This window comes from Chrysemys picta, chromosome 1 (genome assembly GCF_011386835.1).
Source record: "Chrysemys picta bellii isolate R12L10 chromosome 1, ASM1138683v2, whole genome shotgun sequence".
Classification (NCBI taxonomy): domain Eukaryota; kingdom Metazoa; phylum Chordata; order Testudines; family Emydidae; genus Chrysemys; species Chrysemys picta.
Genome location: NC_088791.1, coordinates 219241288 through 219266476, shown reverse-complemented (window position 1 = coordinate 219266476; position 25189 = coordinate 219241288). Strand labels below are relative to the sequence as shown.

General features: G+C 45.6%; 1 protein-coding gene across 2 annotated transcripts in view; it reads right to left on the bottom strand.

Annotated features, from left to right (window-relative positions):
• ACE2 (angiotensin converting enzyme 2) overlaps positions 1-9748 on the bottom strand; it is a 37744-nt gene extending 27996 nt beyond the window's left edge. Inside the window, exons 1-4 of one of the 2 annotated variants that reach the window (XM_005287788.4) lie at positions 9392-9748; positions 5790-5948; positions 2451-2544; positions 1507-1650 (exon numbers count right to left, since the gene is read on the bottom strand). In XM_005287788.4, the coding sequence (XP_005287845.2) occupies positions 1507-1650; positions 2451-2544; positions 5790-5948; positions 9392-9574 (580 nt within the window). In that variant the 5' untranslated portion in view covers positions 9575-9748. The remainder of the gene's footprint in view (positions 1-1506; positions 1651-2450; positions 2545-5789; positions 5949-9391) is intronic. The other variant, XM_024108749.3, reaches the window with a different exon arrangement.
• Between the last annotated feature and the right edge of the window lie 15441 nt (positions 9749-25189).

The window sequence follows — 25189 nt, the reverse complement described above, 5'->3', positions numbered from 1 at the left end:
GACCTCTGAGACATAGCTTTCTTTGCTGATCAATCCCATCTTCCATTCTTTGTAGGCTCTCTAATTACCAGGAATATTCTTTCTGAGGTGGTTATTCATCTTGTTAGGTTTGCAGGCCTTTGTTACTAGTTATTTCCCCTTGCTTGGGATGCCGATTCCACATAGTTTTTGCACCTCTGACTTAAAGAAATTCCAAGCTGCCTCCGCTTTTAAATCCCTGAGCCAGAGGTGGGCAAACTACAGCCCATGGGACCATTCTGCCCAGCCCCTGAGCTCCTGGCAGAGGAGGCTAGCCCCCAGCCCCTCCCCTGCTTTCCCCCCTCCCCCGCAGCCACACGGGGAGTGCTCTGGCCTGCTGCTCCTGCCGGGCTGGACGGCTTGTGCCCGCCCATCTCCCAGGCTTTCCTGAGAGGCATGGTAAGGGGGCGCGGAGCGGGGGGGTTGGATAAGGGTCAGGGAGTCCGGGGGCAGTCAGGGGACAGGGAGCAGGGGCGGTTGGATAGGGGGTGGGGTCCCGGGGGCGGTTAGGGTGGGAGGTCCCGGGGGGCAGTAAGAGGACAGGGAGCAGGGGGCAGTTGGATGGGGTGGAGGTTCGCGGGAGGTGTGCGGTCAGGGAATGGGGAACGGGGGGGTTAGATAAGCGTGGGAGTCCCGGGTGGGCCTGTCAGGGAGCGGGGGTGTGGATAGGGGTTGGGGCAGTCAGGGAACGGGGGGGATAGGGGGTGGCGTCCCAGGAGGGCAGTCCTGGGAGGGGGCCGTCAGGGGACAAGGAGCAGGGGGGGGTTGGATGGGTTGAAGGTTCTGAGGGGGGCAATCAGGGGGCAGGAAGTGGGAGGGGGCAGATAGGGGGCAGGGGTCAGGCTGTTTGGGGAGGCACAGCCTTCCCTGCCCAGCCCTCCATACAGTTTCGCAACCCCGATGTGGCCCTCGAGCCAAAAAATTTGCCCACCCCTGCCCTGAGTTCTTCTGTCCAGTTGACTGCACTAACTAGCTTCCATAATTTCTCAAAGTGTGCCCATTTGAAATCAAAAACCTTGAGGTATGTCTATACAACAGAGACTATACCAGCATAGGTATATCACCGGAGCTATGCCAGCATGGCTCCCTGGTGTAGACACAGCCTACACTGACACAAGGGTTTTTTCAGTTGGTGGTAGGCAGAACCACCCTGAATGATGGGAACTATGTCAACCAAAGTGTTCTTCCATTGACACAGCTGTGTCTATACTGGGGGGTTGGGTTGGCATAGCTACCTTGGTCAGGGGTGTGGATTTTTCACACTGTGACAGGACATATCTATGTTAATCAACTTTTAAGTTTAGACCAGGCCTTTGCAGATTACACATGTATAAAGTGAGTTCAAAGTGTGTGCACAAGGCTACCCAACCGATGCGGGGAAGATCCTGGCTTTGCTTGGACACAAATGACTGCCCAAGGTATGAAAGGCTGTGGAGAATCAGGCCCTCTGTACTTCTGAAGGACAAAATAATTGTAATTGTAACTTACTATTAAGTCTTGCAGCCTCATTTTCCAACTCAACATAACCTTCATATAACGGTCTCATCTTCTTGCCAATTTCAGCTCTCCAGCCTTGCCACGCCCACAGTCTCTCAGAGTAATCAGTGCTGCTAGCCATAATAGCATCTAGACCTGTCATCATTTTAAAAAAAGAACCAGAGCCATAAATAAAAGATGAATTCTTTAAGTACTTGTCATTCTACATTAAAAAAACAACAGGAAAACAAGGAATAATGAAAATAGCTGAATGCACATTTTGGGTAAAACCAGTGATGCTGTAGCTAAAAGTTTTGGTTTATTGAAGGAAATGTTTCATTTGTTTCCATTTCATCTTTTCTGCCCTGGCTTTTCTGCCCTGAGATATGTGGGCAATTTGTGATTCAGTTAAAAAAAAAGTGTGACTCTAGATTAATTTCACTGAAGTTAGTGCAGTTTTCTGGACTTACACCAATGTAATAGAAATCAGAATCTGGCTTGAAGTCTGCCAATAGAACTTCTATCTCTTTTGATAGAATTTGACAAAACTCCCCCAGTATGGCAGAACCCCCAAGTGATGCAAAGCTAGCATAGACTACTCTGCAACTTTAGAAGCCGCAGACAAGTTTTGGCCAACCAAACCTACATCATTTGAAATGGGGCATGTAATTTTGAGCAAGCCAGATGGAGGACCATGAACTCTGCAGCTCATGCTATTTCACTAAATTATTTCCATGTGTGAAAAGTCACAGCAAAATTGTACTGGGAGATAAAACCACACCACCACCAACAACAACAACAAATAAGCTTTATAAAACAAAAGGATTTGGAGAACGCAGATCTATTAAACGTAAAATTTGATCTTTCACAATTAAAAACCTCCTCTCTGCTTTGTTCCACTCTTCTTGAAACCTGTTAACGTAAAGGGCACAGGACAGACATTGTTTATACTGTACCTGGCTCCAGCGGCAAGCAGTTAAACGGATCATCAGGTTTACACACGGTCCCGGTGCTGTAGATGGTGCTCATTGTACTTAAAATACTTTTCAGCTGCAATTTAAATACAAAAAAGCCCATTAAAAAAGAAAACGCAATAAATACAAAATGACTATTCCATAACTGTTAGTCCTTAAAATCTCAGTACAGCAGCCTATCCCTATCAGCAAGGCAGTTTAACATGTGCTTAAGCACTGTACCTGAGTAAAAATGAAGTTAAGCATGCGCTTAAATGCTTTGCTAAATTGGAGCTACTTGGACAAGACAGATAATGTAATATCTTTTGAGTGGATATTAAGTGATTCCACAAAACCCTTCCAATACATCATCATTATCATAAAGATTAACAATACATTTTATGTATATGGCATCCATGCCAATGGTTTCTAGGTAAGTATACAGTACACATGTTTTAATGGAGGGGAAAAGGTCCCTTTTCCAGATACAGACAGGTTGATTGTTGGTTGTATTTTTTAATTATACATAAGGTAGATTGTGTTGATCTGTTTGCTGTGGATTTACACAGAAGTTAATTTTTATGTCTTGGTTCAGCTGAAGGCCAAATGCATCTCAAAATATTCAGCTCCATCTTAGCCTCATCAGTGGTGCTACAGAGCATTCTCTTTTCACTTATCTATCGTTAACTTCTTTCTTTCTCTCTCAACTATCCTCAACTTTTCCAGTGTCAAGTAAAGCATATTCTCTCATTGAGGACTATATAGCTGCTGTCACATGTCCTAGCAAATGCCCCTTCACACTCACTCCTGAGGATTGCTGTGAGAGGAATCCAAAGCTTCTTCTACTCTCGATCCCCTAGAGCATGTTAAGCTTCTGGAGCCTTAGCAGATTGCAGCGCTGTTTCCTCCCTTGTCCTGTTTGTCACAATTCCTGGTCACCAACCCTCAGTCTGTTACCCCTTCTCAGAACCCCAGCTCCTCATCCCACCTGCCCTTGTCCTCCAGAATCAGCACTGACCCGCAAGATACCCCAGTTACTCACGCACACCCTCTCTCGGAACTCCACCCCAAAGTGTGAAGCTTCTGGTTACAGTTTAACTCTTTCAGGGGCACACAGCAGTTGTGAAACAGTCAACACACACACACAAACTTTGCACAGTCTAACACCTTAATGCTCTTTTATACTTAATCATGTAAAGCAGAGGAGAATACAGATCACACAAAACAGTTAAGCCTAAAGGCCTGCCCCTTCCTATAACACACTTCCCTTGGGAGTCCTTGGGGACCATCTGGTTCCAGGAAGGCAGGCAGGGTGACTTCTGTCTCCTGAACGCTGTTAAATGATTGGTAGTCTCTCTCTCCTGGAGCCCCTTACCTAGCTTTGTGACCTTCCTCTTTCATGCCCCATGCTTCCTTTTCCTGTCTCTTGAACCTTCCTGGGGATTTCTTATTTAAACTTTTCCCAGTCACCTGATTGCCTTTGTTCTCCTCCTGGTAACTTTCCACTGCTTCTACTTTATCACCCCCACCCCCCATCAGAGGAGTCAGCTAAACTGGTTTCCTAAGGCTGCCACTCATCCATTGTCCCAGATGATTGCGTCTGAATAGAATCACTGAGCCTTAGGCCTGGTCCACACTACAAAGTTAGGTCAACATAAGTCACCCTGTGTTGACCTATATGTGTATGTGTCTCAGATTTGTCTCCAACCAACGTAAGTTCCCCACTATGGCAACACAATAAAACCACCTCACCGAATGGCATGAAATCATGGTTCACCTGCTGAGGTCAACACAGGGTGAGTGTAGACACTGTATGACCAGTGTCAACCTTAACAGTCCTCCACTAGCTGTTTCATAATGCCCAATTCCCTCTAACAGTGATGACTCTGGACACAATTGTAAACTCCACTGCCTAAAGTCACAGAGACTGGAGGACTTCCCCCCTTTGAAATCTCCAACATATTTTTGAAATCTCTTTTCCTCATTGCCCCCCGTAGTGAGCACACCTAGCAGCTCTCCCTTGGTAAGCACCTTCTATTATTTCTGTCTGCTACAGGCCCTGTCAGCAATAGTGGATCCACATACATATAGGCACAAATGATATCACAGTTTTTCATAATACAACTTCATAATATCAACCAGAATTCATAAGCTGTACAGACATAGCCCCAATTCACAACGTGCTCGCTTTGATATTTTGTACCAGAGCTATTCTGAGCTATCCAAGAGGGAAAAAAAAAACATGTTTGAACAATTTCTGTAAGCATGAAAAATGATTGTGTATGTGTGGGGGGGAGGCGGTGTCACAATCAGAAAATTTAAAAATATACAAATGGAGTTCTGTCAAACAGTACAGAAAGTCGCCTTTGAGCTGAGAACCAGCACGAACAATTTCAGCCCAGTAACTCTTTCTTCTGGAAAGCTATAAGTGCCTAAAAATAGAGGATAAAGATGGAAATGCCTTATCACTCACAACCACAATGCCACTGCAACACTACAATTACACAAAATATATGCCTGAACCATTTCTAATTGCTCACAGACAATCTACCCTTCTCTGAACTCAGGAATTGCCAGACTGGATCAGACCCAAGTTCCATCCTGTCTCTGACAAGGGCCAGCATTAGATGCCTCAGAGGAAGATGTAAGAACCCCGCAGTAGACAGATGTAGGATAATCTGCCTCCACATTAGGTCCCATCTTGATCTCCAATAGTTAGAGACTGGCTTAAGCCCTGAAGCACAAGGTTCAATATCCCTTCTGATATGTGTATAGCCATTAGTCATAACTCTTGATATCCATATAAATGCCCAGTCCCATTTTGAATCTTGCTAGATTTTTGGCCTCAACCACTTTCTGTGGTAATTACACATCTGAACAATTATTTCCTTGTCTTAGTTGTAAATTTGCCACCTTTGAATTTCATTGAATGCCTTTTTGTTTGTGTTTCTACTTATTCCCCAAGATCCTGACCCTACAAAGCACATAAGCGTGTATATAATTTTTCTTATGTGAGCAGTCCCATTGACTATGCTATACAGACACATGCGTGTTGCTTAATTGTATGTAACATATGCTGAAGGATCTGGGTATTCAATGAGTTCATGTAATGTTCTAAATGTGTAGATATTTAATGCACAATATAAACTAGCAATAAATTAAATGTGCGCATATGTAATATTAGCTAATAAAAGCTATATGATTCACAACAAGACAACACTGTTGGGATTTAATATGTTGCTGGGATAAACAATGACTAAGAATAATATTGTAACCACTGCCAGAGACATTTTGAAATGCATTTCAACTCTTGGGACAGTCTACATACATTTAGCAACTTACTTCACTGTATTTTTCCCCAGATAGCACTGATGTTCCTTTGTCCTGAAGAGACTGAAGTTGGAGTTTGACAATAGGATCCGTAATTTTATCTATTGCATACTTGCTGGCATTGTTGGATGCTTCATCATAGAATGCAGACCATTTGGCTCCTGCTTCATTCTAAAACAGATTAATTAAAGTCTGAATTACTCATTTATAAGAAATCCAGCAAGATAATAAGTTTTAGGGGAGAAAACATTCCTTGCATGAAGAATTAGTTTTGTGGATTTTGCTAGTTCTCTCATTAGCTTTGGAAATATTTCTACTATACAATGAAAACAACTAGGGAACATTCTGAATTCAATTTATTCACAGATGTAGAGCTTTTCAAATTATTTGTATTTGGAAAAATAGTAATCAAGTAGCCAAGAGCCTCCCCCAAAACAAACAAACCAGTTTTTAATGGATTCAGAACCATCAAGCTGTGCACATAGCTGGTCTATGTAACCATACATACTTATTACTGCTCCCCTCATCCTCCTTCCCTCCTGTATTTGTTGCAAGCAGGTGTTACATGCCATCTTAACTTAGACCAGGGGTGGGCAAACTTTTTGGCCTCAGGGCCACATCTCGATATGGAAATTGTATGGAGGGCTGGCTGGGGCAGGGGATTGGGGCGCACGGGGGGGATGAGGGCTCCGGCTGGGGGTGCAGACTCTGGGGTGGGGCTGGGGACGAGGGGTTTAGGGTGCAGGAGGGGACTTCAGGCTGGGATCAAAGAGTTTGGCCGGCTATCAGGGTTGAGGCAGTCAGTTGGGCCGCGGTGGGGGGGGGGCTCAGGGGTGCAGGATCCAGGCAACCCTTACCTGAAGTGGCTCCTGGAAACAATGGCCCAGCCCGCCTCCGGCTCCCATGCGGAGGTGGGGCCACACTGTGTTGCCTCGTTCGCAGGCACCGCCCCTGCAGCTCCCATTGGTCTTGGTTCCCGGAACCCCCTGGCTGCCCCTGCTTCCAGGAGCCGTGCGAAGCTGCTGCACGCACAGAGTGGAGCAAGGCAAGCCCCTGACCCCGCACCCCGGCTGGAGCACCAGAGCAGGGAAAGCATCACTCCCCACCCCACTCCCCGGTGGGAGCTCGAGGGCCAGATTAAAAGATCTGATGGGCCAGATGCGGCCTGTGGGCCATAGTTTGCCCACCCCTGAGTTAGACTGTAAGCTCTTTGGAGTACGGGGCATGCCTTCCTATGCATTTGAATAGTCCGTAGCTCAAGAATCATGATCCTGACTGAGTCCTTTGGGTGCTACCACAATAGAAGTAATAAATCATAACTGCAGGGACGGTTCCAGGCACCAGCTTACCAAGCAGGTGCTTGGGGCGGCCACTTCGGAGAGGAGCGGCACGTCCAGCTGTTTGGTGGCAATTCGGCAGACGGTCCCTCACTCCTGCTCGGAGCGAAGGACCTCCCGCCGAATTGCTGCCACAGATCGCGATCGCGGCTTTTTTTTGGTTTTTTTGTTTGGGTGCTTGGGGCAGCCAAAACCCTGGAGCCGGCCCTGCATAACTGCCATGTCACTGCTAGTAATTCATGTGACTACACAAATATTTAATCTTCCCAAAGTTATAATAATTAGTGCTTACTGATTGGACATGGAAAACCACACTCTCCCAAATGCAGTTTAGGATCCTAAACTGTACATGCAGAATATGAACCCACAACACGCAATTGCCTGCACCTACTCCGTGTGTCTATACTCTGCAAGACAAGCTGGCTCACAGATGCAGTGCAACCCTTAGCACTTAACATGGTTTGGATTTTGGCAGTCAGTAGAAGAGCCAGCTTTCATTTCCGTCTTTTGTTATGGACAACGAGCACAATGAGACCCTGGCATGCAGGTTTGGTTTGGAATCTTAGGACACTTCTAATCTCCCTTCTGTATGTTCCAGGACATTTAAGGGACATTGTACTTACGGTTATCATAGCTCCTTGCTAATGACTGATCAGAAGATAAGAATTACCACCCAGCATGCATACATTCAGAACTATGTATGAATATGTTGGCAGTGTCTTTTTTTCCTTTATTCTTTGGGAATGAGCAAAAATGGGCATCATTTTCTTTCTAACACCTCAGTCCTGGTGTTTGATATCCAACCAGAGTCAAATGTATTAGTATGCAAATGTATTTTTTACATCATTTGATCCCAGTGGGGATGATTAAGCAGGTTGGGAGTTAGGCGGAGAGGGGGCATTTTCTGCCCAATGAGAAGATCCAGCTGGGGGAAGTTGGGTTGCCAGCCGGTACCTCTCCACAAGATGGGCTGGTTGAGTGCATGGGCTGTCCCCACCCATGTGGAGAACTGGTTGAGGAGTGGGCAAAATGGTTGTGTGATTATGGAGGGGTGACCCCATTCTATGAAAAAAGTGGGTTTGAGGAAGCCACTGGGGGCACCTTTCATTAACTCTGTCCCTTTAGCGGACAGGCGCCATACCAGTGTCACTGCTGGCATCACGATAGTTCATGCACGAGGGACAACCAGAGGCACCATCCCAGAGCACCATCATACTTGTGTTCATTACTGGTATCATACTGAGCCACCTTATTATCCTATTGCTTAAAGCTGCTAAATGGAGTTTCAATTTTATGTGTTTTAGAATGTCACAGAACTATGATTAGCCAGGAGGATTTCATCCTGCAATCAGAGACTATATTTTGATTAAGAAATGTTACACTTAACCATGTTTTCATTAACTAATAAGACTCCACTGGTTGTGGTGATTCTGGGTTATACCTTTATTCAAAATTAGGTCTGTTGAGATTACACTGCATCATCACATGCCAAAACATGCTCTAATAAATTTGTTAGTCTCTAAGGTGCCACAAGGACTCCTGTTCTTTTTGCGGATACAGACTAACACGGCTGCTACTCTGAAACCTGTCATTCAGAAACTAGTTTGCTTTAAAATATAGCTACAAAAGTCACCACAATATTTTCCATTGATTTTCAAGATTCCAAGGATAGTAGATGCTTTCTAATATGGCTGCAGCACTGAATCCTCAGTGACCAATCAGATTACGGTTGAATGCTGTCACAGCATATGATATCTGTCTAGAGGGGCAGGTGATTGTACTGGATAGCTAGAGGCTGAGAAGAGGCTGGATAGTTAGAGACTGGGAGATAGTGAATCTTATTGTGAGATAGGGCAAGCACAACTGTCACTGTCCTTCCTGTGGCTATATACTAGCTTCTGTTAGTCAGAACATCAGGCCTTGGGAATCTGGAAATCTATGTCTTCATTAAATTTTCCTCACAGTACAATTCTACCTATTCCACTGGTGGTTGCTAAGGATGCTAATCTATGAGAATAGCGACAGTGTTTTGAGGCAGACAATCATCCACCGTGAAATAGATTTAGGTCACCAACTCATTTCACATAACCCGCCAAATGACCATCAGAAATTTTTCAGTAACTACTGAACTAAAATAAAAAATTGAACCCATCCCTAGTTCCTTATCCATTAGCAATTCCTATATATCTATCTACAGCAATACAATAAAATATCATGTAGTTATAATATAATTTCTAATATCATAGCAAACATTCCTAGACAGTGTTGCGTACCCACCATCTTTCTGGAATTCTCATCCGTGATGTTGGTGTTATAGTCCCAGGAGGCAAGTGAACTTGCATAAGATAGATCTTCTGCTCGTACATTGAATTGAGACAAAAAGTTGCTGGCCTCTTGTGTTGTATCCTGTGATGTAGCAACAGCAGTGAGACTGCAAAGAAGCCAAAGATGGACCAACATACTTCCTTCTGAGCCAAGAGCCACGAATTGAGGAAGGTTCCCTCAAATAAGCTTCCTAATCAGCTGCTGTCTCATCAGCCTTTGCACATAGGTGTGTGCTAGGGGAAAAGGGGAGAATCCAATTTGCTGGATCTTTTATTGTTTTTATCCAGTGAAGGACAGAAATGAAAATAGCTTTAAAAAGGCAAATAAACAAAAGTTAATGATTAACTTCGGAGAAACATAATTACTAGTAGCATTTTATGGTCTTCTTATAAAAGGCTTTTACTTTTAGTTAATATTTCCCCAGTATGCTGTCAATGATACAGCTGGTTATTTCCTATAATCTCACAGTGTCAGAGGAAGTCCAAGATCTGCTAATCCTTTAACAGATTGATGATGATCTACAAAAATAGTTAGCAAATTCAGTGAGACACTACCTGACCTTATCTCTTGGGAAGAAACAAATTCAGTGTAGGACTGGTGTAATGTTGCTGCTTGGCCTCTTAAGGCAGAGGTGGGCAAACTACGGTCCGTGGGCCACATCCGGCCCGCGGGACCATCCTGCCCGGTCCCTGAGCTCCTGGCCGGGGAGGCTAGCCCCCGGCCCCTCTGCTGCTGTCTCCCCTCCCCCGCAGTGACGCCGCCGCACGGGCAGCGCTCTGGGCTGCGGGATTGTGCACTCCTGCCGGGCAGCATGTCTGGCTCTGGCCGGGTGGTGCGACTCCAGACATGCGGCTCTAAGCGGCATGGTAAGGGGGTCGGGGGGTTGGATAAGGAGTGGGGGGTCCTGGGGGCAGTCAGGGGACAGGGAGCAGGGGGCAGTTGGATGGGGCAGAGGTTCTGGAGGGGGGGATGGGGGACGGGAGGGTTGGATAAGCGTGGGAGTCCCGGGGGGGCTGTCAGGGGGCGGGGGTGTGGACAGGGGTAAGAGCAGTCAGGGGACTGGGAGCGGGGGGGGGTTGGATGGGGGTGGGGTCCCGGGGGTGGTTAGGGGTGGAGGGTTCCAGGAGGGGGCGGTCAGGGGACAAGGAGCAGGGGGGTTTGGATGGGTAAGGGGTTCTGAGGAGGGCTGTCAGGGGGTGGGACGTGGGAGGGGGCAGATGGGGGTGGGGGCCAGGCTGTTTGGCAAGGCACAGCCTTCTCTACCCGGCCCTTCATACAGTTTTGCAACCCCAATCTGGCCCTCGGGCCAAAAAGTTTGCCCACCCCATCTTAGGGTATGTCTACACAGCAAAGAAAAACCCCCAGCTGGCCCATGTCAGCCGATGCAGGCTCGCGGGGCTCAGGCTGCGGGACTGTTTCATTGCTGTGTAGACTTCCGGGCTTGGGCTGAAGATGGGGTTCAAGGACCCTGCTGGGTGGGAAGGTCCCAGAGCTCAGACTACAGCCCAAGCCTAGACATCTACACAGCAGTTACACAGCCCTGTAGCCTGAGCCCCATGAGCCTGAGTCGCCTGGCATGGGCCAGCCATGGGTTTTTCTTTGTTGTGTAGACATACCTGTAGGGCCAGATCCTCAATGGTATTTAGGTGCCTAACTCCTGCTGAAATTAATGGGAGTTAAGCACCTAACTTGTTCATGTGCTTCTGAACATCCCACTAAGTATCTATCTGCATCTTTAGGCACCTAAATACCTTTGAAAATCTGGCCCTTAAGAGCCAGAAAGTCAATGGGACTTTAGGCTTCTAAGTGCCTGAGTCACTTTTGAAAATGATACTTAGGCTCCTAAGTCTCGTAGGCATTGCAATGACTTCTTGTATATTTGGGAAGGGCTTAGCACAGTGCGGGCACTACCAGAAACAAAGAAGAAAAAGAATAAGATTTAATTGTTGTTATTTTATTATTTATTATTTGTATTAGGGCAGTGCCTAGAGAAAGGCCATTTGTGACAGAATTAGGAAGGATAAACCTGGGACATTCTAAGTGATTATATCTTAGGGTTTCCAAGATAACTTACCAAGAGGTAGCTCAAGTCTCTTTTAGCTGAGGATCAATGTAATGTGCCACATGCAGAACATTACATATACATTTTGCACCTTGCTCCTTATCTATCAGGTAGAGTTGTTCTGAATTATATCACAAAATGACTTCATTATGAAATCCTTCAAACTTTCTGACTTATTTATAGGATACTAAAAAGTGCACCAGTAAGTGAAAATATTTCATAAAATGTAGACTATTATTTGCAATATAGACAGAATTCCACTTTGCACATTCTACAGTATTTTCACAGAGGGTAAACCTTTGTTGTGATATGAATCAGTAGAGGTTTAAACTTGAGCTTTGCCTACATTAGAGAAATTTGGCCTGACAACCACCATATTGTGACCACCCATGATGCCTGTCCCAGATCCCAGCATCAGCTTCTTCTGCGGCATTGTTATTTACCAGCAATTCTCAGGAGAAGGATTCCTATGGCTGTGCTGACAGCTGTCCAGAGGCAATTGTGGGGGAATTGGTGACCATCTGGGACAACAAGGAGATCCAGTCATAGTTGAAATCTGTAATTCAGAACTCCCAATCTGTCACCTGGTTCCAAATCCCTTGCTGACCAAAGCATCACTCAGTTGAGTGAGTAATGCAGGAAACTGTTAAGGGCAGGGGTCAAGAAGGGATTCCACCCCTCAGTGTACTCTGGGAAGTTTTTTTCTCTCCTCCTCTGAAATATGAGGGATGGCCATGGCTGGAGATGGGACACTGGGCAGGGTGGGCCAGGACCCTGAGGTGGCACCGAGCATTCTCTCTCTCAGGTGCTTGGCTACCTGGTTCTTGCCGATATGCTCAGGATGTGGGCAAACTTTTTGGCCCGAGGGCCACATCGGGGAATAGAAATTGTATGGAGGGCCATGAATGCTCACAAAATTGGGGTTGGGGGGTGGGGATGAGGAGTTTGGGTGTAGGAGGGTGCTCAGGGCTGGGACTGAGAGGTTCAGAGGGCGGGAGGGGAATCAGGGCTGGGGAAGGGGTGAAGGTTCCGGCTGGGGGTGTGGGCTCTGGGGTGGGGCAGGGGATGAAAGGTTTGGGGTGCAGGAGCATGCTCTGGGTTGGGATCGAGGGGTTTGGAGAGCAGGAGGGGGATCAGGGCTGGGGCAGGGGGTTGGGGCGTGGGGAGAGGCTCAGGGGGTGCAGGCTCTGAGTAGCACTTATCTCAAGTGGTTCCTGGGAGCAGTGGCATGTCTCTTCTCCAGCTCCTATACAGAGGCGTTGCCAGGTGGCTCTGCTCGTTGCCCCATCCACAGGCACTGCCCCTGCAGTTTCCATTGGAGCACATAGGAGCCGGAGTGGGGCCATGCCGCAGCTTCCAGGAGCCGTGTGGTGCGGCCCTGACCGGAGCAGGGCTGAGCTGCGTGGTGCAGCCCCAAACCAGTGCCCCCCGGCCAGATCGTCGGAGTGGGGTCGAGCTGCTGGTGCTGACTCGCCCCGGCTGAGCGCCGGAGCAGGGCTGAGCCATGTGGTGCGGTTCACGGGCCAACTTAAAATGGCTCATGGGCCGGATCTGGCCCGCGGGCCATAGTTTGCCCACCCATGGTCTAACTCATCACCATAAGTGGGTCAGGAAGGAATTTTCCCTCAGGTTAGATTGTGGGGTTTATTGCCTTCCTCTGCAGCATGTGGGTGTGAGTGACTTGCCAGCATTATCTGGGTGTATCTCATGTAATCATTTTCCTGCTTGTGGCACATAATAGTCTATTCTACAGTGGGCTGTAATACTTCAGTCTAATTTCCATTGTTGGATTTAGTGTGCAGGTGCTGGATGGGGTTGATGGCCTGCTATACACAGGAGGTCAGACTAGATGATCTGGTGGTCCCTTCTGGTCTTGAACTCTATGATTCTATAATATGGCCTGAGACAATAACAGCATGTCTATGGTGAACTGGACAGATTTCTTGGTGATTGCTCTTCAACTTAGTTTGGGATGCTGTTCAAGAGTAAAAATGCAGCTTGGCCGCTCCAGTGAAGAACAGCAGGGAGAGAGAGAGAATACTAACTTGGAGGCCGCAACAGAGATAAGGACATGGAGTGTGTGATACCTGGACCATGCTGAGATCCCACACCCTCTTCAGAGAGTCCCAAGCTCTGGAGATGGCAAAGGAGACAGCATCCAAGCAATTTGGGAGGAAGAGGAGAAGCAATTGGGTGAGAAGAGGTTCTCTACACAATGTGTATTGGTATATGGAGAAATCAGAGCTGATTTTGCTGGTCCTGGGTAAGGGGGGGAACATAGTGAACATGTCATAACTGTTGTGAAATGTGCAGATGAAGCCTCATAACAGCAGAAATCTCTTGCCCATCCAGATCTGCCAGTTCCCCCCTCACCTTCCCTGCCTGGGCTGCTACAGCATCAGTGGCAGCTCCTGGCTCCTCCCTTGCAACCCCTATTTAGTTCTCTGAGAGTCTGACTTGTCTCACAGCCCCTTCAGTAGCTGCGTGTTGTGATCAGCCGCGTGGCTGCTGTTGTCATGCTTAGCGAAGTGTCCGGCTTGGTGCTTACAGCACTGGCTGAGCTGTACCATGTAATTAGACTCATGCTGGCCATCAGGCAGAGAATTTTACTTTGTATGTATCAAATAGCACCTAAATATAAACAAAATATGAGATTCTGATTTCAGTCAGCTATCTATTGGGCATGATGGCCCAGGTATTTACCTTACATTGTAGCTGTCAAGCCATACTCCAAACCAGGGCATCAGTCCAGCTGTCTGCTCTGATATCTCTGCAATCACTCTTCATTCTGTTTTTCTGCTTATTGCATGAAATACGGGCACACACATTATTAGCTACTGAACTGTTCTACTGCTACCACAGGCTAGGGGAGGGAACATGGAATAATGAGGGAGAGGTCTCAGTACAGTTTCTAATGGGCATGTGTCCACACAACATAGTTTGCAATATCATTTAGAAACAATATCATAGAGAATGTTAATTCAAAGTTCAAAATTCCTGTTGGTCCATAGCTGATAAGAGCTACATACTGCACTATGTGGCAATCAGAAACCAAACGGACAGGCAGTACTAGTACAAGTTCATAAAATAATAGCAAGAGGTAAACATTTTTCATCTTCACTTTCCAAAGGATTTTTCTTCATTTTAATTATTATTAAATCAGAGTAAATAAAATGAGACGTAAACCTTCAGTGTCAGCCCCAAGGAGTCATGCACCAGGTAACAAAACCCACCTAACATGGCACATAAAACAGGTAAGAGGAAAAGGCAATTGTGAGGGAGGGGAGAGAGAGAGCAGAAAAACTGAACTTTCCTCTCATGCACTCTTGAGACAAATCCAGTTCCCATTGAAGTCAACAGGAAGTTTGCCATTGACTTTAATGGAAGGTTTTGCCCTCATTGAAAAGGGGGAATTTTCACTTGCCATCAAACCTTAGTCTAAAATGCAAATATATTTATATGGCTACAGAACATTCAGTTCTGAAACCAAAAATATCATCATCATTTTTAATATGTGCATCCACAAGGTGTGAAGGCATTTCATGTACTTATACAAATGAACATATCTGCACCATGTATAGGCACGTGTGACACTAATAATCACTCGGTCACTGTACCTGTTCCATGTTATTTGAAAGCTACCAAGTTCAATCATTTAAAATAAACAGGTGTATGTAACTGCTTAATCATTAACTAATGATGTTCATTAGTAATTAGTTATTAGTTCATTAGCATAACTGTTTGTTAGTTTTGAAAGTTGGAACATAATTAAACCGCACAAATCCCTTATTACCTGTCTCTTTTAAAGAAAACAAAAATACTAGAAACAAATTAGAGCAGTTCATAGAAAGCTGAGCAAAGACTGTTCCCAGCTAATAGACTGGGGACAGCTGGTCGATACAGGAGCAGCGCCAGGGTTTTTGGTGCCCTAGGCGAGGGTCCTTCTGCGCTCCTGGTCGTCAGTGGCAATTCTGCAGCCGAGGGGGGGGAGGTCCTTTCGCGCTCCCGGTCTGTGGGGCACTTCGGCGGCGGGTCCCGGAGCGAGTGAAGGACCTGCCGCCGAATTGCTGCCGAAGACCCAGAACGCAGAAGGACCCCCCCGCCGCCGAATTGCCGCCCCCCCAAATCCTGGTGCCCTAGGCAACCGCCTAGGTCGCCTAAATGGAAGTGCTGGCCCTGGGTCGATACAGGCCCTAAGTAAACTTGGCACATTTAAAACAGTTTACTTCATAAGCAACAGGTTTATTGCAGTGAAGAACTGACCAAAAAATCCTAGCTTTTTGGTTTTTATTCTTCACAGTGCTCCTGTCCCAAGCTTCTAAGTGTATATTCTTTCTGATACTATGGGTGGGAGTTTTTACCACTCAAGATATGAACATGACACTAAGGTGGCTGGCAAATGGTTTTCCCATCCAAAGAAAAATGTCAAGATTTCAAAATATCATCTCATTCTGAATTGGGACAAAATGTCAAATATCTGAAAAATTGTTGTGAATCAACAAACTGCAAAATGTTTTGGCACAGGCCAGTTGAAACATTTTGTTTGATTTTGACTTTTTATACAACATTTAATTATAGTAAACACTTACATTTCTAAATGAAAAGTAGTTCTGAACAAAAGAAATCTAGAATTTTTCATTTTGAAAATGTTACAATGTCCGATTTCAATAATTTCAAAACTTTTTTTTCCAAAAAAAATTTCAAAATAAGACATTTGTTGAAACTGATCCATTCCCATGAACAGTTTCCTAGAGCCCCACATGCAGATCTCTCCCTCTTCCTTTGCAGATAACAATATGGGAGAGAAAAGACATAAATGCAAGATTGTTTTCCCTCAAATTATAGAGCAAATGATGATGCTTAATAAGGAATATCCAGGAAAGTGCTTCATCATGAAGTCCAACATGTAACAAGGACGTTTCTTTCCCCTACTGATGTGATGGGCAGCTCCAACAAAAATTGAACTTCAGTACTGCTAGCGACATTGTTGAAGACCAGCAGGACCCTAGTTCCTTGTTATGTATGGTCCTAATCCCCAACCCTCGTGCATCCATGGAAAGCAGAGTACTGGAACTGTGCCACCTGGACAGGTTCTGAAACCCTGAGGTCTGTACATATTCCAAGGGACAAAAATTTGTCCTCACAGATGGCTCTGTAAGGCTTATGCAACTTCCCAACTGGTTCCCTTGCCTAGGGATATAGGTACAAACTCTGTCCTGCCCATATGCACTAAAATGCACACAGTGTCTTCCTGATTCAACACAGAGGGTAAATTCTTTCCCAGAGGAAAGACAGCCAGACAGAGGGATTGAAAGGAGCCATTGAACCACAGCTGTCATCTGGGAGCAGAGTCCAGTGCCCACTGGGCCAGACCTCCAAAGTGATCAAGAGGAGGTGGACATAACATTAAAGAGATTCCTCAGCACCTTCACTATGATTATTATGTTCTCATGCTGGGGTGCCCATTCTTGAACATATCTTTACCCCACAGTAGATGTGCAGAGATGAAGGACTAGAGTTATAACCCTTTTAACTGCCATTGAGGAAGTGAGAAGGACCAGGATCCATGGAGATCTGATTGTGGGGGATAAGAAGCTCATTTATATAAACACTTTTCCCTCTGAGTAGCTTTGTACCTTGTTCCAGCAGAGCAAGTGCAAACCCCTTCACTCACCCATACGTACCAGGCCTCAGGATAGGTCAGACCAGTGGAGAGGCACCATAAATTGTGGTAAGGGATTACTACAAACTCCCACACAATTCAATGGCAAAATTATCTGACTAAGCATTTCCAACATTTAGTCCCTAAGTTTACACTTTTTCCTATAAATCATTACATTTGTGTTTCATTTAAAAGTAAAGAATGTGTCTGGTGCTGCACTCACAGTTCAGTAGATTTAATCAGTAAACATGAATAGTGTCAAAATGAGCTCGTTCTCTAATTCAGGGGCAGATATCTCAAAGTTCTCAAAACTTCTCTAAACACTCTGAAGTAATGAGTGACAGAGTAAACCATAAGCTCAGTTTGTTTATTCAAATTTATGCAAAATTTGCACTAGTTTTAACCCACAGGCATCAAAACTCTCCGTTAGCTGAAATTGTGACCAACTCTGGTAATGGAGTTAGTGAATCTTGATCAACCTTTCCTTTATACAGAATATCTCTGAATTTTATAATTGCTTCATTTAACTGTTTTATTTCATTTATCTGGAATTTAGGTAATGATCTGTAGCCTCAGATCAAGCTCTCAGAAAAGGAAAATTCTCCTCCCAGTCACATCAGTGTTACTCCATTCATACCTCATGGCACTGCAATGATGTAGCTGAGAGCAGAATTGTCTCACTGTCTTTAAGGACGTGATTTAAGGCATATTGCTTTCATTGAGTTACCTATATAAAGCTCACCGCCTATGACAGGTTGCTTGGAGGAAAAACAACTGCTGCAAACAAGCAAAGGTTATATAAGATAGTTGGGCTAGCTCCTCAGCTGATGTAAATCAGCATTGTGCCACTAGTGGTGTTTAAAGGGCAGAACTCACCGAGTCAAACTCTTTGTTTTCTAGAGTTTGCAGTATGAGAACACTAGAACACAGACTAGTTTCTTCCACAGCAAATATGTTTTTGTATAACCCAGTTTCTGATTACTATTTCAGACAGGAATCTTAAACCAAGAATAACTTTTAATGGTTGTTACGAATGATACAAGCCCGTTTGCTTTATATCCCATAGGCTATTCACTCACAGCTCCTACGGGCAACAAAATGTACTCTCTGTCTTCACCTTACATAACTGCTAAGGAGAATCATGCCAAGCCCCTGTTAATTAATCTCACTGCTGAAGATCCAATTCAGGAGGAGGTTAGTTATTAACCATTTACCACCAATAACAGGCTACCTCACATACAATATTCAGAAGAGAGCCACTTTCAAAGTGCTGGCCAGCGCTGAAGGCTCAGACAAATCCCCATTAAAGTCGTGTGTGGTGTAGAAAGCCTTGCCAAGGCCTCTTTGCACTTTAAGTGAATTTCACCCACACTGTAGAACTTCCTCTTTTTATCTGCACTTCCCACTTGCTGTTGTGCTATTAAGCCATTCCCCCAAAGGGCCACACTGCAGAAATCTTTCCGCAATTTCTGAAGAGATGTCACAGTTCCAGCCATTCAGCGCAGATCACATTGCAGTTCACTCCTAGCAATACAGAGTATGGCACCTACGAAGGTAGCCAGCCACCTACATAGGCAACAAAATAATACTGGGCTTAATCCTGAATTCCTTAAATAAGTCAGTGCCTGAGTTAAGGACCTCAGGATGGGGGCCAGTAAAATATTCTGTACTTCTACTGCATCTTCCATCCAAATATCTCAAAATGATGTTCTAACACTGATGGACTAAACCTTACAATATCCTTGTGATGCAGGGGAGTATAATTATCCCCATGTTACAAATGGAAAATCTGAGACACAGGGAGATTATTATTTATTTCCATTTTTTAATTTTATTAATCTATTGCCCAGACTTGTGCTAGGAATCTCACAGCACATAGAGAAGACTCAGTCCCTGCCCTGAAGAGCTTACAGTCTAAATTGATGGGACAAACAACAGATGTGGGAAGCGGGCAGAGATGCAAGCAAAACTGAGACCATCCTAGGCATATGTCTTGTTAGCTCTATGATTTTATTTTTATTAATTGCCTCCTTCCTCCCTTCCCTATCATGTGTCTCAATGCCCCATTATCCTTGTTACACATGTTGTTCCCACTGTTCTATACCCTGGTCCCTTCTCACCCCAACCTGAGATTCAGGGATGAGTGGGAGAAACCAAAAAAGGAAAACACAGTCAATGAAGGTGGGGTTGGTCTCCTGGGGGCAGGGATCCACATAGCCAGTCCGGACTCTAGAGTCTTTGCCAGCTCTTTTCACTTTATACATGCTCCTGTTGTAGATAAAGAGTTTGAAAATATGCTGTGAAACACTAATGCTTAAATAATGGTTTAAATGTTCTCTTGAAATGAGAAATGATAATTGTAGTGACACTGGCCAAATTCTATCCTCAAGTGTATTATTGTATTTTCCAAAGGAGTTGCGAGGACGGGACAGGATGTAGAAGAAAGTAAGCAGATGTTTATGCAGTCATGTAGATACAATTCCTCACCTCAACATATTCATATCCTCTTTTAACAATATATATAATTCTTCTCTGCTTAGGGCCCAATTCTATTCCATTGAAGTCAATGGGACCTTTACTATGGATTTCAATGGGAGCAGGATAGTGTCCTTAATATTAATTTCTACCATGGATTACGTGTGAATGGCTCTCATTAAAGTTGTCCAAGGGCAGAATTTAGGGCTTGATCCTCTGAGGTGCCCTCAGCTCCCATTCATGTCAATGGGAGATTCCCAGATATGAATAGGCCATCAGCAAGGACCATTATGACCATCCAGTCAGATCTCCTATATAACACAGGCTATGGAATTTCACAGTGATGTCTGTATCCAGCCCAATAACTGGTGGTCAAAGTAGAGCATGTCTTTTAGACAGAAATCCAGTCATGATTTAGAGTCCAAGTGAAGCAGAATTTACCACATCTCTTGGGAATTGTTCTATTTTCACTGTTAAAAAATGGGGAGAAGATTTCCAAAGGCTCAAAGAGCAGTTAAGTGCCTAGTTCCCATGGATTTTCAATGAGAGTTGGTCATCTAACTTCCTTTTGTGCCTTAGAAAAGATCCTCAAGGTATCTCATTTTCCAGCTCAAACTTTGCTGACTTTCATTTCTAGCCTTTGGATCCTGTGCCCTTGATTACTAGGTTAAAGGGGCTTCTAGTACTAGATCTCTTCTCCATATTTATACTTACAGGCTGTAATGAAGTCACCCCTGAACCTTCTCTTCCATAAGCTATAAAGGCTGTTAGCACCTTGCTGGATCAGATCCTTGGCCTTTCGCTTTTTCACAGTAAATAAAAATACCACATATGAATTCTTATTCAAACCAAAGACACACTGCATTTCTGCATGCAAAGACATATTCGTATCCAACGCAAGACTAGCGCCAGTGAAAAGTGACAGTGACAAATGCTCTTATGGAACACACATGAATAATTTGGTTCACATTTATTACAGGGAAAGAAAAGAGAGGGTTACTCACCCTGTGCAGTAACTGAAGTTCTTGGAGATGTGTGTCCCCATGGGTGCTCCATTGTAAGTGCGGCAGCACCCCTTGTGCCTGGGATCAGAGATCATCACCAGCAGTGCCCGTCGGACCCGCATATGCGCACCTCCCGCCTTTCGCGCTGTGAGAGGGATATATATATAGTGCTGTGCGGTCCAACTGCCCCAAGTTCCTTCTCTGGCACAGAGCTTATGTTTTTGGCTCCGAAGCAGAGGGAAGGAGGTCGGGTAATGGAGCACCCATAGTGGGACACATCTCAAAGAACCTCAGTTACTGCAAAGGGTAAGTAATTCTCTTCTTCTTTGAGTGATGTCCCTGTGGGTGCTCTACTGCAGGTGACTATAAAGCAGTGCCCTAGTTGGAAGGCTGGGGCTTCGGAGCGACACATATTGCTAAGGAGCGGACAGCCTTCCCTAGGAGAGTGTCTGTTGAGGCGTCGTGCATAATAGCATAGTGCCGGGTGAAAGTGTCTGTCGATACCCATGTGACAGCCTTACCAATATCATCAATGGGGACATTATTAAGAAAGACAATCGAGGTAGATAACGAATATGTGGATTGTGTTCTGATTGAGGTAGGAGGTTGTCTATCGGCGACTTCATAAGATAAACCTATACACTGTGAGATCCACTTAGAGAAGCGTTTAGACATGGCAGTGCCTCTGGATCTTTTGGTGGTGGAGAGGAATAATTGTGGAGATTTCTGGAAGGGTTTAGTCCTGTCCAAGTAGAAGGCTAATGTGCGCCTTATGTCTAGGGCAGGGATCGGGAACCTTTGGCACGTGGCCCATCAGGGAAATCCGCTGACGGGCCGGGATGGTTTGTTTACCTGCAGTATCTGCAGGTTCAGCCGATCGCAGCTCCCACTGGCCACGGTTCGCCGTTCCAGGCCAATGGGGACTGCGGGAAGTGACACAGGCCGAGGGATGTGCTGGCCGCCGCTTCCCACAGCCCCCATTGGCCTGGAGCGGCAAACCACGGCCAGTGGGAGCTGCGATCGGCTGAACCTGCGGACGCTGCAGGTAAACAAACTTTCCCAGCCTGCCAGCAGGTTGCTGATCCCTGGTCTAGGGTGTGGAGAGTTGTCTCCTGTTTATTACTCTGAGGCTTTGGGAAGAAGCAAGGGAGGTGTAACAGTTGACTGAGATGAAAAGATGTTGGGACCTCAGGTAAGAATCTTGGGTGTGGGCGTAGTGTAACTTTATCTTTATAAAACACTGTGTATGGTGAATATGCCATGAGGGTCACGATTTTGTCCACCTGTCTAGCAGAGGTGATGGAGGCAAAAAAGGCCATTTTCATTTATAGGTATATGTAAGAACAAGTTGCCATTGGTTCAAATGAGGGCTTAATCAGAGAATGTAGGACTAGCCTGGGGTTCCAGGCTGGGGTCAGGTCTTGGATATGGGGATAGCGATATTTAATACCCCTCAAGAAGCACTTCGTGAGTGGGTGTGCGAAGGCGTGGCCGTCAAAAGGAGAGTGAAAGGTTGTGATTGCTGTCAGTTGTACCCTAATAGAACTATTGGCCAAACCTGACTGTTTAAGGTGTAGAATGTAGTCAAGAATAAGTGGCAACAGCGCATGTGCTGCGTCAACCTAATGTGAGGCACACCAGCAGTGAAATCTAGTCCATTTGTCAATGTAAGTGTGTCTGATTGTTTTCACGCCTACTATTCAAATGTATCTGTTTGACAGTGTCTGAGCAGATTATTTCCGGACTCTGGAACCACGGAGGAACCAGGCTTTGAGTGGAGCATCTATGGATTGGGATGGAAAATGTGTCCTGTGTCCTGTGAGAGGAGCCACGGTGTTAGGTGGAGAGAGATTGGTCGGCATACCATCATGCATAGAAGGTAAGTATACCAGACCTGTAGTGGCCATGTTGGAGCTATTAGTATGACATGAGCTCGGTCCTCCTCTATTTTGCGAAGTACTCAGAATAGGAAGGGAAAGGGAGGGAAGGCATTAAGGAGTGGTGTGTCCCAGGTTATGAGGAATACATCTACCAGCAATCCATGCCACAGTCCCGTTCTGGATCAGAATTGAGGGCAACGGGTGTTGTGTTGAGTGGCAAAGAGATCTATGGTGGGAAGGCCCCATCAGTTGAATATGGGTTGAAGTGCTCACATATCCAGCTCCCACTCATGATCGTGTGAGAATTCCCTGCTCAATGCATCCGTGGTGGTGTTCTGGTGTCCCAGGAGGTATGTGGCTGAAATGGAGATGTTGTTCTGGAAATACCAGTTCCACAGTTTGATTGTCTCCGAGCATAAAGAGTAGGACCTCGCTCCACCCTGCCTGTTGATGTAATACATGCAAGTGAGATTGTCCATCATCACTCTTATGTTATGATGTTTGAGAAGAGACAGGAAATATTGGCAGGCACTGCAGACCACTCGAAGCTCTAGGACATTGATGTGTAAGGTGGATTCAGTGGACGACCATCTACCCTGCACTGAGTGTTTGTGTAGATGTCCCCCCCCACACACACACTGATTAGGGAGGCATTGGTGGCTAGGATCATAGCTGGTGATGGTTGTAGGAAAGGAACTCCAACACAGATGTTGCTGGGCTATGTCCACCACAGCAGTTAGTCTTTGACTCGCCTCAGCACAGATAAAAGTTTGTGAATGCTGTGCTTGTGGGGGAGGTAAACAGTATGGAGGCATGCTTGAAGACATAGCATGTGCAGTCTTGCGTGCCTGACCTCAAACGTGGCCGCTGCCATGTGGCCTGGAAGCCAGAGGCATATTTGTGCAGAGATCTGGGGGCAGATACGTGCAGCAGATACCAGATTCATTATAGCTAAGAATCTGAGAGACGGAAGGAAGGCTCTGGCTTGTATGACATATAACTGCACATCACTGAATTCCAGCTGTTTTACTGACATTAGAGTGGATTTTCTAGGTTCACAAGGAGACCTAGCTTCATGAACAGGTCTGTTGTTATGTGGGTGGCTCGGAGAGTGTAGATTTCAGATGGGGCCTCAAGGAGACAGTCATCCAAGTATGGAAAAATGATAATTCCTCTTTTCCTTAGTAGGTTGCAACTATTGCAAGGACCTTGGAGAACACCCGAGGTGTTGTGGATAGTCCAAAGGGCAGTACTTTGTACCTGACAGTGGTCAGTGCTCACGAAAAACCAGAGGAATCATCTGTGGGCAGGATGTATAGAAATATGAAAGTATGCGTCTTGGAGGTTGAGGGCAGAGAACCACTCCCATTGTTTCATGCTAGGAGAATAATGGAGAGGGTAACCATCTTGAAACATTGCAGCTTGACGAATCTGTTTAGATTGCAAAGGTCTAGGATATGACACCAGCCACCGGGCTTCTTCTGAATCAGAAAAGAGTGAGAGTAGAAACCCTTTCTCGTGTGTTGGGGAGGGACCTGTTCCATGGCTCCCAGTTGCAGAAGGTGATCTATTTCTTCCCATAGAAAGGACTTATGAGGGGGGTCCCTGAAGAGGGAAGGGGGAGCGGGCAGAATAGGAATGGGAAGGAGTATCCTTCCTTGACTATCTCTAGAACCCACTTATCCGAGGTGATGAAACTCCAAGATGGGAAAAATTGAGCTAGCGGTCGCCAAACTACTGGAACATCAGAGATGGTGGGGATGACTGGAACAAGGGAAGGCTTCTTGGGGGCCTTGATCACACCTTCAAAATTGTTGCTTTGGTGCCAGTACATGAGAGGTAACCCTTGAGAAGTGGGCTGTCTACGTTTAGGCTGAGGCCTTTGTCAATGGCATTGGGTGTTGAAGTGCCATTGAGAGGTATACTGTTGAGTTTGGGACTGCGGTGGGAGTTGGTACTTCCCCGAGTGTCTCTTTGGTGCTTGTGTGCATATCCCGAGAGAATAAAATGTAGCTTGGGTGTCTTTAAGGGAATACAATGAGTCATCTGTACGCTCAGAGAACAGTTCTAGCCTTTGAATGGTAAGTCCTCTACTGTGTACCTCCTTAGGAAAGCCTGAGAGGTGGAGCCATGATGCATGCCTCATGACCATAGCAGTGCGATGGATCGAGCAGCAGTGTCTGCAGAGTCTAATGAGGCTTGTAGGGCTCTACAGGCTAGGAGGTGTCCCTCTGATATCTAGGACTGGAATTGCTCCTTTTTGGTCTCCGGTAGATCATAGTAAAGTTCCTCCCATTTGGAGTTATTCAGATAATTATACCTGGCCATGAGAGCTTCATAATTTGAAATCCTAAATTGGAGTGTGGCTGAATAGTATGTCTTGCATCCAAATAGGTCCAGACATTTCCAATCTCTGTCTGGATGACTAGATCGAGATTGGTACTGACGGCTCCTCTCCTGCACCGCATTGACCAACAAAAAATTTGCGGTGGGGTGCGAAAATAAAAATTCAGTATTCTTCGCCAGAACATATTTTCTGTTGGCGTGTTTGCAAGTTGGAAGGATGGAAGCCGGGGTCTGCCACAGAACCTTTGCAGATTTGAGACAAGCCTCATTGATCGGTAGTGCGATCTTTGAGGAAGAGGATGTGTGGAGGATATCCAGCAG